The 14,310-nt window shown below is 42.4% G+C and overlaps 1 protein-coding gene across 2 annotated transcripts; it reads right to left on the reverse strand.

Moving 5' to 3' along the window:
* Positions 1 to 11,367: 11,367 nt before the first annotated feature.
* On the reverse strand, positions 11,368 to 13,735 carry LOC119281248. Of its 2 annotated transcripts, XR_005138315.1 has the most exons (3): positions 12,829 to 13,735; positions 12,200 to 12,442; positions 11,368 to 11,884 (listed from the first exon to the last, which is right to left on the reverse strand). XR_005138315.1 is itself a non-coding variant. In XM_037561826.1 (2 exons), exons 1-2 carry the CDS (start codon positions 13,605 to 13,607, stop codon positions 11,747 to 11,749), a joined length of 582 nt encoding a protein of 193 aa, XP_037417723.1. In that variant the 5' UTR covers positions 13,608 to 13,735; the 3' UTR covers positions 11,368 to 11,746. The 2 variants fall into 2 exon arrangements, 1 of the variants encoding a protein (XP_037417723.1); XM_037561826.1 differs by lacking the exon at positions 12,200 to 12,442 and having other exon boundaries at positions 13,164 to 13,735.
* Positions 13,736 to 14,310: the final 575 nt, after the last annotated feature.

The raw sequence follows: 14,310 nt of genomic DNA on the forward strand, positions 1-14,310 counted from the left end.
AGTGTAAAAGTTTGCACTGATGTAACTTTTACAACAAACTCTTTTATCACCTCCATAATCAAGAAACATCTCCTTAGTCCTTACTAAGGATATTCTTGACCAATGTCCAGTGATCTACTCCTAGATCACTATTGTACTCCCTTGCCAAATACAGAGCAAGGTATACAATAGGTCTGGTACAAAGCATAGCATACTTTATAGAACCTATGACTGAGGCATAGGGAATGACTTTTCATTCTCTTTCTATTTTCTGCTGTGGTCGGGATTTGAGTCTTACTCAATTTCATACCTTTGCAACACAGGCAAGAACTCTTTCTTTAACTGTTCCATTTTGAACTATTTCAAAATCTTGCCAAGGTATGTACTCATTGAAAATCTTATCAAGCGTCTTGATCTATCTCAATAGATCTTGATGCTCAATATATAAGTAGCTTTTTACTGAGGTCTTTTCTTTTTAAAGAACTCCTTTAAAACACTCCTTTATGCTTTGCAGAAAAATTCTACATCATTTCTGATCAACAATATGTCACTCACATATACTAATCAGAAAGGTTGTAGTGCTCCCACTCACTTTATTGTAAATACAGGCTTCATCGTAAGTCCATATAAAACTATATGCTTTGATCAACTTATCAAAGCATATATTCCAACTTCGAGATGCTTGCACCAGTCCATAGATGGATCGCTGGAGCTTGCACATTTTGTTAGCACCTTTAGGATTAACAAAACCTTCTGGTTGCATCATATACAACTCTTCTTTAATAAATCCATTAAGGAATGCAGTTTTGACATCCATTTGCCAGATTTCATAAAATGTGGCAATTGCTAACATGATTCAGATAGACTTAAGCATCGATACGAGTGAGAAAACCTCATCGTATTCAACACCTTGAACTTGTTGAAAAACTTTTGCAACAAGTCGAGCTTGGTAGACAGTAACATTACCATCAGCGTCAGTCTTCTTCTTAAAGATCCATTTATTCTCAATTGCTTGCCGATCATCGGGCAAGTCAACCAAAGTCCATACTTTGTTCTCATACATGGATCCCATCTCAGATTTCATGGCTTCAAGCCACTTTGCAGAATCTGGGCTCACCATCGCTTCTTCATAGTTCGTAGGTTCATCATGATCTAGTAGCATGACTTCCAGAACAGGATTACCGTACCACTCTGGCGCGGATCTTACTCTGGTTGATCTACGAAGTTCAGTAGTATCTTGATCTGAAGTTTCATGATCATTATCATTGGCTTCCTCACTAACTGGTGTAGGTGTCACTGAAACAGTTTTCTGTGATGAACTACTTTCCAGTAAGGGAGCAGGTACAGTTACCTCGTCAAGTTCCACTTTCCTCCCACTCACTTCTTTCGAGAGAAACTCCTTCTCCAGAAAGGATCCATTTTTAGCAACGAATATCTTGCCTCCGGATCTGTGATAGAAGGTGTACCCAACAATTTCCTTTGGGTATTCTATGAAGACGCACTCCTCCGATTTGGGTTCGATACTTTTCCACATAAGCATCGCAGCCCCAAACTTTAAGAAACGACAACTTGGGTTTCTTGCTAAACCACAGTTCATATAGTGTCGTCTCAACGGATTTAGATGGTGCCCTTTTAATGTGAATGCAGCTGTCTCTAATGCATAACCCCAAAACGACAATGGTAAATCAATAAGAGACATCATAGATCGCACCATATCCAATAAAGCGCGGTTACGACGTTCGGACACACCATAACATTGTGGTGTTCCAGGTGGCGTGAGCTATGAAACTATTCCACATTGTTCTAATTGAAGACCAAACTCGTTACTCAAATATTCGTCTCCGCGATCAGATTGCAGAAACTTTATTTTTCTTGTTACGATGATTTTTCCACTTCACTCTGAAATTCTTTGAACCTTTCAACTATTTCAGACTTATGTTTCATCAAGTAGATATACCCATATCTGCTCAAATCATCTTGTGAAGGTCAGAAAATAACGATACTTGCCACGAGCATCAACACTCATTGGATCGCATACATCGGTATGTATTATTTCCAATAAGTCAGTAGCACGTTCCATTGTTCCGGAGAACGGAGTTTTAGTCATCTTGCCCAAAAGGCACGGTTCGCAAGCATCAAATGATTCATAACCAAGTGATTCTGAAAATCCATCTTTATGGAGTATCTTCATGCGCTTTACACCGATATGACCCAAACGGCAGTGCCACAAATAATTTGCACTATCATTATTAACTTTACATCTTTTGGTTTCAATATTATGAATATGTGTATCACTAAGATCGAGATCCAATGAACTATTTTCATTGGGTGTGTAACCATATAAAGTTTTATTCATGTAAACAGAACAACAATTTATTCTTTTACTTAAATGAATAACCGTATTACAATAAACATGATCAAATCATATTCATGCTCAACGCAAACACCAAATAACACTTATTTAGTTTCAACACTAATCCCGAAATTATAGGGAGTGTGCGATGATGATCATATCAATCTTGGAACCACTTCCAACACACATCGTCACTTCCCCTTCAACTAGTCTTTGTTTATTCTGCAACTCCCGTTTCGAGTTACTAATCTTAGCAACTGAACTAGTACCAAATACTAAGGGGTTGCTATAAACACTAGTAAAGTACACATCAATAACATGTATATCAAATATACTTATGTTCACTTTGCCATCCTTCTTATCCGCCAATCACTTGGGGTAGTTCCGCTTCCAGTGACCAATCCCTTTGCAGTAGAAGCACTTAGTCTCAGGCTTAGGACCAGACTTGGGCTTCTTCACTTGAGCAGCAACTTGCTTGCCGTTCTTCTTGAAGTTCCCCTTCTTCCCTTTGCCCTTTTCTTGAAACTAGTGGTCTCATCAACCATCAACACTTGATGTTTTTCTTGATTTCTACCTTCATTGATTTCATCATCACGAAGAGCTTGGGAGTTGTTTCCGTTATCCCTTGCATATTATAGTTCATCACGAAGTTCTACTAACTTGGTGATGGTGACTAGAGAATTCTATCAATCACTATCTTATCTGGAAGATTAACTCCCACTTGATTCAAGCGATTGTAGTACCCAGACAATCTGAGCACATGCTTACTAGTTGAGCGATTCTCCTCCATCTTTTAGCTATAGAACTTGTTGGAGACTTTATATCTCACAACTCGGGTATTTGCTTGAAATATTAACTTCAACTCCTGGAACATCTCATATGGTCCATGACGTTCAAAACGTCTTTGAAGTCCCGATTCTAAGCCGTTAAGCATGGTGCACTTAAACTATCAAGTAGTCATCATATTGAGCTAGCCAAACGTTCATAACGTCTGCATCTGCTCCTGCAATAGGTCCGTCACCTAGCGGTGCATCAAGGACATAATTCTTCTGTGCAGCAATGAGGATAAACCTCAGATCACGGATCCAATCCGCATCTTTGCTACTAACATCTTTCAACACAATTTTCTCTAGGAACATATCAAAATAAACACAGGGAAGCAACAACGCGAGCTATTGATCTATAATTTGCAAAATACTACCAGGACTAAGTTCATGATAAATTTAAGTTAAATTAATCATATTACTTAAGAACTCCCACTTAGACAGACATCCCTCTAATCCTCTAAGTGATCACGTGATCCAAATCAACTAAACCATGTCCGATCATCACGTGAGATGGAGTAGTTTCAATGGTGAACATCACTATGTTGATCATATCTACTATATGATTCACGCTCGACCTTTCGGTCTCCGTGTTCCGAGGCCATATCTGTATATGCTAGGCTCGTCAAGTATAACCTGAGTATTCTGCGTGTGCAACTGTTTTGCACCCGTTGTATTTGAACGTAGAGCCTGTCACACCCGATCATCACGTGGTGTCTCAGCACGAAGAACTTTCGCAACGGTGCATACTCAGGGAGAACACTTCTTGATAATTTAGTGAGAGATCATCTTATAATGCTACCGTCAATCAAAGCAAGATAAGATGCATAAAAAGATAAACATCATATGCAATCAATATAAGTGATATGATATGGCCATCATCATCTTGTGCTTGTGATCTCCATCTCCAAAGCACCGTCATGATCACCATCGTCACCGGCGCGACACCTTGATCTCCATCGTAGCATCGTTGTCGTCTCGCCAATCTTATGCTTCCACGACTATCACTACCGTTTAGTAATAAAGTAAAGCATTACATCGCGATTGCATTGCATACAATAAAGCGACAACCATATGGCTCCTGCCAGTTGTCGATAACTCGGTTACAAAACATGATCATCTCATACAATAAAATTCAGCATCATGCCTTGACCATATCACATCACAACATGCCCTGCAAAAACAAGTTAGACGTTCTCTACTTTGTTGTTGCATGTTTTACGTGGCTGCTACGGGCTTAAGTAAGAACCAATCTCACCTACGCATCAAAACCACAACGATAGTTTGTCAAATAGACTCCGTTTTAACCTTCGCAAGGACCGGGCGTAGCCATACTTGGTTCAACTAAAGTTGGAGAGACAGTCGCCCGCAAGCCATCTCTGTGCAAAGCACGTCGAGGGAACCGGTCTCGCGTAAGCGTACGCGTAAGGTTGGTCCGGGTCGTCTCGTCCAACAATACCGCCGAACCAAAATATGACATGCTGGTAGGCAGTATGACTTGTATCGTCCACAACTCACTTGTGTTCTACTCGTGCATATAACATCAACATAAATAACCTAGGCTCTGATACCACTGTTGGGTTTCGTAGTAATTTCAAAATTTTTCCTACGCACACGCAAGATCATGTGATGCATAGCAATGAGGGGAGAGTATTGTCTACGTACCCAACGCAGACCGACTGCGGAAGCGATGACACGACGTAGAGGAAGTAGTCGTACGTCTTCTCGATCCAACCGATCAAGCACCGAAACTACGGCACCTCCGAGTTCGAGCACACGTTCAGCTCGATGACGATCCTCGGACTCCGATCCAGCAAAGTGTCGGGGAAGAGTTCCGTCAGCACGACGGCGTGGTGACGATCTTGATGAACTACAGCAGCAGGGCTTCGCCTAAACTCCGCTACAGTATTATCGAGGAATATGGTGGCTGGGGCGCCGCACACGGCTAAGGAATAGATCACGTGGATCAACTTGTTGTGTCTTTGCTGCTAGCCCTGCCCCTCTATTTATATGTTGAGCCCCGGGGTCGAAACTTGGAGCAAAAGCCTCCTCAAAGTCGGTTTTGCCCGAAAGGCAAGAGTCACACTCGGACTCCAGGACCAAACGCCACAATCCTTGGCGTCTGGCCCAGACGCCATGGGCCTCGGCGTCTGGCCCAGGGCCAGACGCCAGGGTCTCCGGCGTTTGGCCCCCTGGCCTCCGCAAAACTCCTTTTGCACCGACTTAAAGCCTCATGGTCTTGACCCCTTGGCCTAACCATATCATCCAATATATGAATCTTTACGTCTCGACCATTTCGAGACTCCTCGTCATGTCCCCGATCTCATCCGGGACTCCGAACTCCTTCGGTACATCAAAACATGTAAACTCATAATATAACTGTCATCGTAACCTTAAGCGTGCGGACCCTACGGGTTCGAGAACAATGTAGACATGACCGAGACACGTCTCCGGTCAATAACCAATAGCGGGACCTGGATGCCCATATTGGCTCCTACATATTCTACGAAGATCTTTATCGGTCAGACCGCATAACAACATACGTTGTTCCCTTTGTCATCGGTATGTTACTTGCCCGAGATTCGATCGTCGGTATCCAATACCTAGTTCAATCTCGCTACCGGCAAGTCTCTTTACTCGTTCCGTAATACATCATCTCACAACTAACATATTAGTTGTAATGCTTGCAAGGCTTATGTGATGTGTATTACCGAGAGGGCCCAGAGATACCTCTCTGACAATCGGAGTGACAAATCCTAATCTCGAAATACGCCAACCCAACATCGACCATTGGAGACACCTGTAGTACTCCTTTATAATCACCCAGTTACGTTGTGACGTTTGGTAGTACCCAAAGTGTTCCTCCGGTAAACGGGAGTTGCATAATCTCATAGTCATAGGAACATGTATAAGTCATGAAGAAAGCAATAGCAACATACTAAACGATCGGGTGCTAAGCTAATGGAATGGGTCATGTCAATCAGATCATTCTACTAATGATGTGACCTCGTTAATCAAATAACAACTCATTATTCATGGTTAGGAAACATAACCATCTTTGATTAACGAGCTAGTCAAGTAGAGGCATACTAGTGACACTTTGTTTGTTTATGTATTCACACATGTATTATGTTTCCGGTAAATACAATTCTAGCATGAATAATAAACATTTATCATGATTATAAGGAAATAAATAATAACTTTATTATTGCCTCTAGGGCATATTTCCTTCAATAACATGCATGAAAAACACAATGCACATGATGAGGATAAGAGTGCAAGATGACACCAAGCACAAAGCAACATATGATGAGGCCATGATGCAACAATGATGGCAAAAAGAAATATGACAAGAATAGGAAGGCAATGCAATATGAAACAAAACAAAACCCGAAATGGAGACACAAAGATGGAACCACTTGGAATTGATCATGACAATGTTGGATACAATGCCAAATATGGAAGTTTACATCTGGGGTGTTACATGCATGGACCATCGTTCTTAGCAAGCTCACGGAGCATGTACTTGTCTCCGGTCATATGATTAGTACATCCACTATCGAGAATACATTCTTTCCCTTTGGCCATGTAACCACGAAGGTTATCCATAAGACCAAAATGTCTCATTGACTCCTCAAGGTCAAAGGCACTATCTTCATCCTCATCATAATATCCATGCTCAATGTCATCATGTGGTTGATCATTACCTAGGGCAAGTAATTCATTAGATTTATGACCATGACAATGTGCATGTTTATGAATTCTAATGATTTGTGAATGATGCTACTAATGACTATAACATTTCCTGTGGCACACATAAGGTCACAGAGCTCAAATAGACATTCATCAAACTTAGGATCAATAGGGTTCATATTTTGAAAAGCAATGGACGTTTGAAGAATCTCATCTAGATTTTTCAAGGAATAATTTGGAAAGCGCTCCTCAAGATATTTCCATATAGTATAACCACATTCAAAGGTAGGTAAGCATACAAGCAAATTTCTAGGCAATCCTCTCATGATAAGATCAATGGTTCTAAGATTGTGAGTCATGTCAAGATACTCATCGGGGGTAGGATGTTAACGATCAATAGGAGGCACATAAGGGCTAGTAATATACTTGTTCAAATCATATTCATTGAAATTCTCAAGCATATCATTCTTCCAAGAACTATAGAACTCTCTGTCAAGCATAGGCACTCTATGTCTAATACTCTCGATCATGGACTAATCCATCTTCCCCCAATGGTGATTAAACCAAAGCAATGGAGACCAATGCTCTAATACCAATTGAAAGGATTGATAAGAGGGATCTAGAGGGGGCGTGATTAGACCCTCAACAAGAAAAAGTAGCAGTTTTTCAAGTTAAGGACGATTTTGAGCACAACTTTAAGCATTCACAATACATTTCAAGCAAGCATGACAAGAGATATGCAGCGGAAAGAGTAAAGCATGCTAATTGCAATAAAGTAAAGGGGTGGGATCAGAGTGTGCAAACGCAATGAAGACACGGAGATTTTTGGTGTGGTTTCGATGGGTGGTGTTATCATACATCCACATTGATGGAGACTTCAACCCACGAAGGGTAATGGTTGCGCAATTCAATGGAGGGCTCCACACACGAAGGGTCCATGAAGAAGCAACCTTGTCTATCCCACCATGGCCATCGCCCATGAAGGACCTGCCTCCTCTGGTAGATCTTCACGAAGTAGGCGATCTCCTTGCCCTTACAAACTTCTTCGTTCAACTCCACAACTTGACAGAGGATCCCAAGCGACACCTAACCAATTTAGGAGACACCACTCTCCAAAAGGTAATAGATGTTGTGTTGATGACGAACTCCTTGCTCTTGTGCTTCAAATGATAGTATCCCCAACGCTCAACTCTCTCTCTCTCTCTCTCTCTCTCTCATATTTGGATATGGTGGAAAGATGATTTGAATGGAGAGCAACTTGGGAAAGGCTAGAAATCAAGATTCTTGTGTTAGGATTTGAATATCTTGATCTCAACACATGAGTAGGTGGTTCTCTCTCAGAAAATGTATGGTGGAAGTGTAGGCACGTTCTGATGGCTCTCTCTAATATGGAGAAGGGGTGGAGGGGTAAATATAGCGTCCACACAAAATCCAACCATTACACACATTTGACCCAACACGGTGAGACTGAATAGATGAACTCAGTGAGATCGATTAGTTCAAAATGTGAACGCTAGGAATCTTGGTGGGACCGTCTGGAGCATCTTGGTGGGACCGATGTGCTAGGGCTTAGAGCAAACCTTATCTCGGTGGCGCCGATTGCATCAACTCAGTGAGACCAAAGTGAAGCAATAGGGCAATAGAGAATTGGTCAAGCCATCTCGGTGAGACCAATCACAATTTCGGTGAGGCCGAAATAAATGTAACTAATAACAAGAAGTTGGGAAGGCCATCTTGGTGAGATCGAGATCCATATCGGTGTGACCGAACTGTTGGGGTTTCTGGCTGTGGCTATGTCATATGAACTCGGTGGCTCCAGATAGGATGAATCGGTGGGGCCGGGTTGCAGTTTAGGATTTTGATATATTTGGATGGAGAAGGTGGTTGACGGTTTTGGAGGAATATCACTAAGCATTTGAGGAAGCAAGACATTAAGAAACACCTCATCCCCTTTTAATAGTATTGGCTCTCCTATGGACTCAATGTGATCATGGATTACTAAAACAAAGATGAAGAGTCTTGAGATTTTGCCAATATGTGTCCTTAGCATTTTGTGGGTGGATCCACATTCTCTTGTCCTTTCCATGCCATTGTTGAACTTGTCTGAAACACACTAGATAGAAGCATTAGTCCAACAAGAGATATGTTGACATTAATTAACAAAATCACCCAGGGAGCACTTGTGCTTTCAGCAGGCCACTTAACATTACAACATATAACCATATCATACATAAACTCATTATCATGACAAAGGCTATACCACATCATATGCATACCCTGCAAAACCAATAGGCGTTCTCTAATTGGTTTTAGAAAAAAATTAGTTATGTGGTTAACCAGTTTTAACAAGTAACACTAGCTACCCATGTCCACAATTAAGGCGACGATTCTTGATGCTAGATAAGTTTCAGGGTGTGTGAAACAAGAGACTTAATTAAAAATCTCTAGCACCACACTAAACTTCAACAAATAAGTGTGACCCCCTAGAAGATCATCTATCTTTGGGACCCTCGTGTGTACGCCAGAACCGAACCTTGTAAGAAGCGACACCATCTCGTCGATGAATTGAACCGAAGCAACACTCAAGGGAAGCATAGCAAGAAAATTAACTCTCACAGCCACATGTGATCTAGAACGCAACTTGCATCTACTCATAAAACCGTTCATGATGCCACTTTTGGGAAACTAGTAGAAAACAAAAAAATCACATCTACGATCACCCACGATCAATATGAAGACGCATAACGGGTTTGGTTCACGATCATTACCATCATTGAGTTGCAGCAAAAGAAGAACTTGTTGTCGTAGATCATACTTAGAGTCCCTTATACCACCCATCAATGATCCCTCGAACTGAAGACCAAAAGCATGGCCTCTCTACTTGGTTGCAAGCGTGCAACCTTTATGATCCGGCAGTGCTTTGCCGTCTAGAGCTATTCATCACCGGAGAATTAGAGGGAGGAGATTAGAACCACAATGTTCTTATAATTATGAGGACAAGAGGATTAGCCAAGCTCTAATTAGTCAGCTAGGACTAACTGGAACAAGAACTATAAGAATTAGAGGAGGCTCCAAAATTGTATATCCAATAGAGCAAAAAAACCTAGTATATATAGGTTGGAGGAGGAGGAGAGGGCAGCCACCAAGGAGGGAAAGTCCCTCCTTGGGGCGTTGGCCAAGGGGAAGGAGTTGGACTCCTCCCCTAGTCCAATTTGGCCCCCCTATATGGCAAGGGGAACGCCACTTCCTTATGGGCCCTTATGGCCCATAACTCCTTCCACCTCTTGGCCTTTGAAGGCCCATTGATATTTAATTAAATATAAAATGTCCTAAATACCTCTAGACCATTATATATATTAACATCTCCGGAAAACATTTCCCACCAATATATAATTTATTGGTAATACCCGGTATTACCCGATACTATGTGAAACCCTTCCGGTGACCAAAAACGCTTCCGGATCCTCTCGAAACTATTATGAATATTCATGAAATAATTCGGAAAATATATTCTCATGTCTCTTGTCCTACTAACACTCAGCAAATCGTGATTGCCTTAAGCTTGTGACCCCATAGGTTCGGTAACTCACAGACATAGACGTTCGTCCAATGACCGACAGCGTGACAGTGGACGCCCATATCGATCCCTGTGAGTACACGAATGATATTTGAGTGAACCTTTGGTTATAATGTGATGTTACCTTTGCTTTGCAATAGTTTACAAAACCTAGGATGCATCGTTATCTTCCTGAGTTATCACCATGCTCACTATACCGAAATCCTTGGTACCAATTTTGTTCTTCTTTCTCGTTATTGTGTTCTGACATCCCCATGGCCAAGTCACATGTGTATGGACAGATGATGGTTGATGCCATCACACCTAGGGGGGGCTAAGAATATCTCTTCATTGTCAGAGGAGCAAATCTCACTCTCGAGCTATCCGGTCACTTGTCAAACTTTCCGATGAACCTATAAGTTGTTGTTATGATCACCGTGTTACAGGTGACGTCTGAGCAACCCCAAATTCCATCGTATGGTAAGAATTGACCACGATAATCTCATGGTCTAAGGAGTAATATCACACATTAACACTCTATGTTATTACAATTGAATGAAGACCATATTAACTCAATTCATAACAAACAAGATTGGGTCGATTCAATATGATCGTTCTTCTAACATCATAATCTCAATGTTGTATTAGGATCATCATTACACTTGACGATATCCTAAGATCCGGAAAAAGTGATCACCAACAACACTTGAGCTAGTCTTATAGGCAAGCCTAGGAACCTTTTCCATTTACCATTTATGATCCCACACGTGCATATGAGTTTTCAACTAAATCACATATTCCAGGATCATACCAGTTATAGCATAGGATATAAACTCCTTAATTATGAATATGCAAATATGTCAATACAAATATTATTGCCTCTAGGTCATATTTGCAACACATACATAACTATAAAATTATGCATAAGAAAGGATTCGATAGATTCAAAATAGTTCAATGAATAATCTGATCATAAACCCAAAATTCATCAGATCCCAACAAACACACCGCAAAAGATTACATCAGATTGATCTTAGAGAAGATCATTGTATTGAAGATTAAAAGAGAGAGAGAAAGCCATGTACCTACTGCTATGGACCCATAGGTCCTGTAGAAACTACTCACACATCATCAAGGAGGCAGAAAGGTTGATGAAGATAACCTCCCCAATGATTTCCGCCTCCTGTGGAGTACCAAAAAAGGGCTCCAGATGAGATTGCGGAAGAATAGAGGTTTGCGGCAGCTTAAGAATTGTTTCGGGTCCCACTCCGAGTGTTTCAGAATATATGTGAATTTATAGGCCAAGAATTAGGTCAATCGAAGCTACGTGGGGCCCACAAGTCAACGGGTGGCGTCCACCTGGCTTGTGGGGGGCACGTGGGTCTTTTTGTCCTCCCCGAAGCTTCCAGGGTCTCTTACATTCCAGAAAATATCACTGTAAAGTTTCATCGTGTTTGGACTTCGGTAGGTATGGTTTTTCTGCGAAACAAAAACATGTAGAAAACATGAGCTGGCACTAAGCACTACTTAATAGGTTAGTCAATAAAAATAATATAAAATGGCATATAAAGCATACAAAAGTAATAATATAATAGCATGAAATAATCAAAATTATGGATACATTGGAGATGTATCAGCCACACGCACTACCAAAGTAGCTAAATGTATAGAAGAATGTGGCATAGAAAGACAACTGAGAAAGGCCACACGCACACTACTGTTCTTTGTCTTGATGGCAACACATTGAAACACTTTCCCACTAACAACCCTAGCCCACACACCCTAACCACTTACCAACAAAGCCCACCAAGTGGCAATATATTCTTTGAATAACCACTTCATGCAAAATCCCTTGCAATATATTCAGACCAATCCATCAACCAAAAAATTGCAGTGTTCTTCACCACTGAACTCTGATTCAAGAACTAAAGGCTATGTCAATTGCATATACTATCTTGCATGTTTTCATTTGTCTTTTCCCCTCCAAATGATAATTTTCTCCTTGCCAAAAGACACGAGAATGCAAGAAAAAAGGTCCTGCATAAATAAGGTGAGAGAAATGCATCCTGTTATAGCCTTACATGTGAAGAGAAATAAGCATTTTGTAGTATGCATATATGGTAAACTACAATCTTCAGATAACCACATTGGGCGATCCTTTACAATCAATTCAACTGACTAATCGGTCAATTCGACACCGAACAGTAAAGGATAAACACAAGTTACTAAAAACTTTTGAACCACAGATGCCTTGTACTTAATCCATATAATGAGACCCACGAGGTAATGCAGAATAAAAATAGTAGCTCTATATCTTAACCAAACCACAGTGCAAATATTTTCCACAAATATCACAGTGAGTAGGATAAGAACAACATGATAAAAACAGCAGCTCTGCATCTTAATCGGCAATTCATCCCTACCTTGTCTCCCTGTCTGCCGCCACCTCCTCATGGATCTCACCACCGGTAGCACACCGCAATCGGCCAGCCAGCAATCAACACCAAACGCACATTGGCACCAAACAACGATCTCCATGCCTTCGTCCCGCCCGTCTTCCCCAGTACTTTTTTTGCTGGTGTTCCCCAATCCTTCTTGATCATCCTCCTTGTTGCCAGAACCACCAGCAGCTCCTTGATCCTGCTGCTATGGTCCATGCTTGATCTACTCCTCGTGGTGCACTAACGCCCTTATCCACGAGACAAGGGGGAAAATAAGAGGGAGGGCAGAGATAGAGTGGGGGGAGATAGAGGCAAACCTGAACCACCTCAACTTCCCTGCTCTTGATGCTCCGTCCAGCGAGCCTTCTTCCACGGCCGACCCCGCCAGCATTCGTGCCTGCACGACCTCCTTGCTCTTGTTGTTCCGGCTGACGAGCCTCCCTCCACGGCAGATCCCGCCCGCATTTGCCGCTGCACCAACCCTTGCTGATTTTCCTCGCAGGCCCGGATCTTCTTCCCAGCCCCGACCCGTGCGTTGCCAGGGGGCCAAGAAACGGGTGCGGTGGCTGTGGGAGGGGGAGGAGGAGTGAGGAGTGGACGGCTGCATCGGGGGCTAGGGTTGGTGCAGCTGTGCCCAATCGGTTAGAAGAAGGAACACGGGGCGTGCAAGGAGAGGGTCCGATCTGGATTGACGGCGACATGGAAGAGGACCGAAGGAGGCAAGCAGAGGAGAAGGTCGGCGGTGGGATCGATGATGACATGGTAGAGGAAAGGAGGAGGCGAGTGGAGAGACAAGGCCAGTGGCTGCAGGCTAGGAGAGGATCGTGGGGAACTGGGGATCGAGGGAGGGGTGCGGCGGCTCGTGGGGATCGAGGGGAAGGGGAAAGAGGGCTAGGGTTCGTTTGGCGACTGGGGTGGGAGTGGGGTGAGACACAGGTGATTGGGTGCGGGCGCGCGAAGCTGATAGGGCAAAACCAGTTGCACCTCAAAACAGGTAACCCAACCAACCAGCGTGCGGCGCGAGCCCACAAGTCATTGGACAATGAAAAAGACTGCGAGGTGAAAACTGAGTTTAACTGTTGCGAAGATCAACGGTCCAGATGAACGAAAAAAGCAAATCCGACGGCCAACAAAGGACCGATCGGGGGAGCCTTCTGGAGGTGAGTTGGCTAGCCTCATTATTGTTTTAAATGAGTATTTCTTGTTTGACAATGAGTGAGAGGTACACTTGAAAATAGGCTTCCATATCATGCTCGAGTACAAACTACCAATTAGGAAATTGTTACATATACTGAGGATTTTGTAGGGGTTTACAATCTAAAGCGTGAACCACCACGCGCATTTCAAACAACATAGTTATCTCAAAGGAACAATAACCAACAAAATCATTGTTTGATACCAACACTAGGTATCATTCCCTTCGTTGGTTAATTTGAAATATGGTAACCTCTAGCAGCGGATGCA

This window comes from Triticum dicoccoides, chromosome 3B (assembly GCF_002162155.2).
Source record: "Triticum dicoccoides isolate Atlit2015 ecotype Zavitan chromosome 3B, WEW_v2.0, whole genome shotgun sequence".
Classification (NCBI taxonomy): domain Eukaryota; kingdom Viridiplantae; phylum Streptophyta; class Magnoliopsida; order Poales; family Poaceae; genus Triticum; species Triticum dicoccoides.